Source organism: Hipposideros armiger, unplaced genomic scaffold (genome assembly GCF_001890085.2).
Source record: "Hipposideros armiger isolate ML-2016 unplaced genomic scaffold, ASM189008v1 scaffold_562, whole genome shotgun sequence".
In the NCBI taxonomy this organism is placed as follows: domain Eukaryota; kingdom Metazoa; phylum Chordata; class Mammalia; order Chiroptera; family Hipposideridae; genus Hipposideros; species Hipposideros armiger.
The window spans coordinates 314,222-317,521 of record NW_017731912.1 but is presented as its reverse complement, the minus strand read 5'-3'; the positions used below and the strand labels follow the sequence as shown (position 1 = coordinate 317,521).

Genomic DNA, 3,300 nt, shown 5'->3' with positions numbered 1-3,300 from the left:
CATATGTATACCTGTTACTTTTTTTTCTTTTGGCCTAACACAGGGTTTCTTAACCTTGGCACTACTGACATTTTGGGCCTGATAATTATTTTTTGTGGGGGGCTGTCCTGAGATTTGTAGAATGTATAGCAGTGTGTCAGTCAGGGTTCTTCAGAACCAAAATATATATATGCACATACACACACATATATACAGAGACAGGAGGGAAGAAGGGAGATTATTTTTAAAGAACTGGGTCACATGATTGTGGTGCCTGGCAAGTCTGAAATTTGTAGGGCAGGCTGGCAGCCTGGAAACTCAGGCATATTTCAGAGGAAATCTAAGCAACGGTATTGAGGCAGAATTACTCCTTCTCCGAGAACTCAACAGTTTTTGCTCTTCAGGCCTTCAATTGATTGGATGAGGTTCACTAGTATTATTGTGGGTCATCTCCTTTACGTAAAGTCAGCTGATTATAAATGTTGATCACATCTATATAAGACCTTCACAGCAACTTTTTCTCTAGTGTTTGACCAAACAATTGGGTGTCATAGCTCTAGCCAAACTGACACATGAAATTAACCATCACAAGCAGCAGCCCTGGTCTCTACTTACTGTTTGTCCATAGCAGCCTCCCACTTCTCCAGTTGGGATAGCCAAAAATGTCTTCAGGCCGTACCAAATGTCCCCATGGGTGGGGTGTGTAGTGAAGGGGGGAGTATTACCCCCCTCCCCACCTCTGCTTGAGAACCATTAACCTAACATATCTTGACTGTTTTAGATAGCCTTCATTTTATTATTTTCAAATTTATTGCCAAAAACTTGTTCAAAGTATTTTCATATTAAGGCCTATAGGATCCATAGTGATCTCCTTATTTTTATTCCTGAGGTTTGTTATTTGTACTTTTCCCCCCCTTTTTTAGCAGTTTATCAGTTAAAAAAAATCTTTTTAAAGAACCAGCTTTTGGTTTTGTTGATCCTCTGTTATATATTTGTTTTTTTGTTTTCTATTTTTTCTCTTCTTGTTTCTACTTCTACATTGACAATTTTTCCCCTACATTCTTGAGCTAGATGCATAGATCATCTTATAATCATGCATTTTAAATATATTCATTTTCGTCTAAGCATGGCTTTAGCTGCATTATATGAACATTGACAAGTTTNGCGCCACTCGGCCGGCCCTAGTGTGATTGGTTTGTAATATGCATTGGGTTCGTAAAGTATTTTGTGAGGAAACAGTAGCTTGAAGTGCCTCAGTTTTGCTTCTGTAAGATGATGGATTCAATTTTGGTAATTTAGGCATGGTATCCTTAAGCCCTATTTCATTGATTTTATGATAGCATGCATTAAATCGTGATTTATTAACTTGAAAAATAAAGATGAAATGAAAGTAAATAATGTAGCAATTTCAATGAGCTCTGGTTTGAGGAGAAATTTTGAGAAAATACGGTGAATCCATTGTTGATCTCATTGGTCTCACGTGTAAAATATGTAGTAATTATGTTGTGGGTTAGTGAGGTAGCCATCAGAGGTTTAATTGTAGCACCTGCCATAAAGAAAACTGTTAGTCATTAAGCTCTTTTGTATTTTAGGAAAACCAGAAGTGTTGTGAACTTTTGAAAGTATTAGATTTAAATTAATCATGATTTGCTATTAATTTGTAAAAGTTTTTTTGACTCTTGGAAAGATAATCACCATTTTATCTCTATATCAGAGTATGCTTTACATATAAGTTAACGAGTACTGTATTTTTAATTACTTATAAGAGCATGAATTTTTGATACATGAACATAACACAGAAATGAATAGATTGACTTAAGTTTTAAGAATAAAATGGCTGAAATAAAGCTGAAATTTTGTTTAAAATGATTTTTTAAACTATTAAATTCTAATGCATTTAAACCATAAATGTTTTTGTATTCTAATTTTAGGCTTTCCTGGGTTCTTCTGTATACAAGTTTGATTTTTCTTATGTCCCTTCTTATGGCAGTCATTGCAACAGCTTCTTCATTATTTCCTCAAAGTAGCTGCGTTGTGATATTTCTACTTTTTTTCCTGTATGGGTTATCATCTGTAAGTATTTTAACTTGAAATAGGAATAAAGAACTGTCAAAATATTTGATAAATATAGCAAAGTTTTATTCTTTGGTTTCCTTATAGTCAATTTCCCAGGAAAGACAGGTTGTTATTAGGTTGCTGATAAATCTTACATATAGCATCATTGTACCTCCATAATTTTAGGAAAGGCACAAAATAGTGTCAAATTTAAATTGAACTTGTCTTTCTGTGATGTATTTCACATACAATTCCTCTGAGTTTATCTTTTGCTATCTTCATATAATCCTGTGTAATTAAGATTGTTCCCTACTGGACTTTTTATTCCTTTGTTTTCATGAAATCCTGACTGTTTCAAATTAATTTATATTACAGGATGATGTTGTGTAAAGATATATCTTTGTAAATGCAGCTCTTTTGGTATTCATTTGGTATATTGGCTAAATGCTGGCTGTTATTGACCAGCCTTTGTTTTAGGTGTTCCAGTTTCTATTCTGATTGGCTTATGTGCCTGTGCTGTACCAGTTAAATATTTTGAGTATCACCCTTGCTCTTTAACATAATACACATATAGCTCATATACTTCTCTATATAATTGCCTGGTTTTTACCTGTTTTTGTTTCTTATCAAATTAAGTTTAAAAGATGGGTTCTCTATTTAAAGGCTTGTTGTTTTGTTTATGTACACATCTAACTGCAGAAATGCATGGCGGTTTATGATTTTTGTAGTGTAGAGGTGATCATGTTTGCCTATTATGTAGATAATATGCAGTTTTTAATATTTGTCAGTTTACATTTTTAAATGTATGTCAGTATTTGTATGAAAATAAAATACCTTACTATAGCATTTAGAAATTAATTGTATTTTAATGAGTGTATTTTCCAATGAAAATAGCATTGTTCTTTCACAAGCAAAATTTAATTTTGTTTTCATACCAGTGTATATGAACAAAACATTAACCTTAATGTTTTTATTTTATAGGTATTTTTTGCGTTAATGCTGACACCTCTTTTTAAAAATTCAAAACATGTGGGAATAGTTGAATTTTTAGTCACTGTGGCTTTTGGATTTGTTGGCCTTTTGATAGTCCAACAGGAAAGTTTTCCCAAATCTTTAGTGTGGATTTTTAGTCCCTTCTGTCAGTGTACTTTTTTGATTGGCATTGCACAGGTAGGTAATATATTTATTTTGCTTTCTCTCCAGTTCTGTTCAGCAAGTTATACTACCATGAGTACTACTTATGATTTGCAAAAATAATACAATAAA

At 32.9% G+C, this 3,300-nt stretch overlaps 1 protein-coding gene across 1 annotated transcript in view; it reads left to right on the top strand.

The window, feature by feature from the left end:
• Positions 1-3,300, top strand: part of ABCA5 (ATP binding cassette subfamily A member 5) — a 92,436-nt gene that overhangs the window by 33,567 nt on the left and 55,569 nt on the right. Inside the window, 2 exon segments of the mRNA XM_019623806.1 lie at positions 1,911-2,052; positions 3,016-3,204. Of these exon segments, the coding sequence (XP_019479351.1) occupies positions 1,911-2,052; positions 3,016-3,204 (331 nt within the window).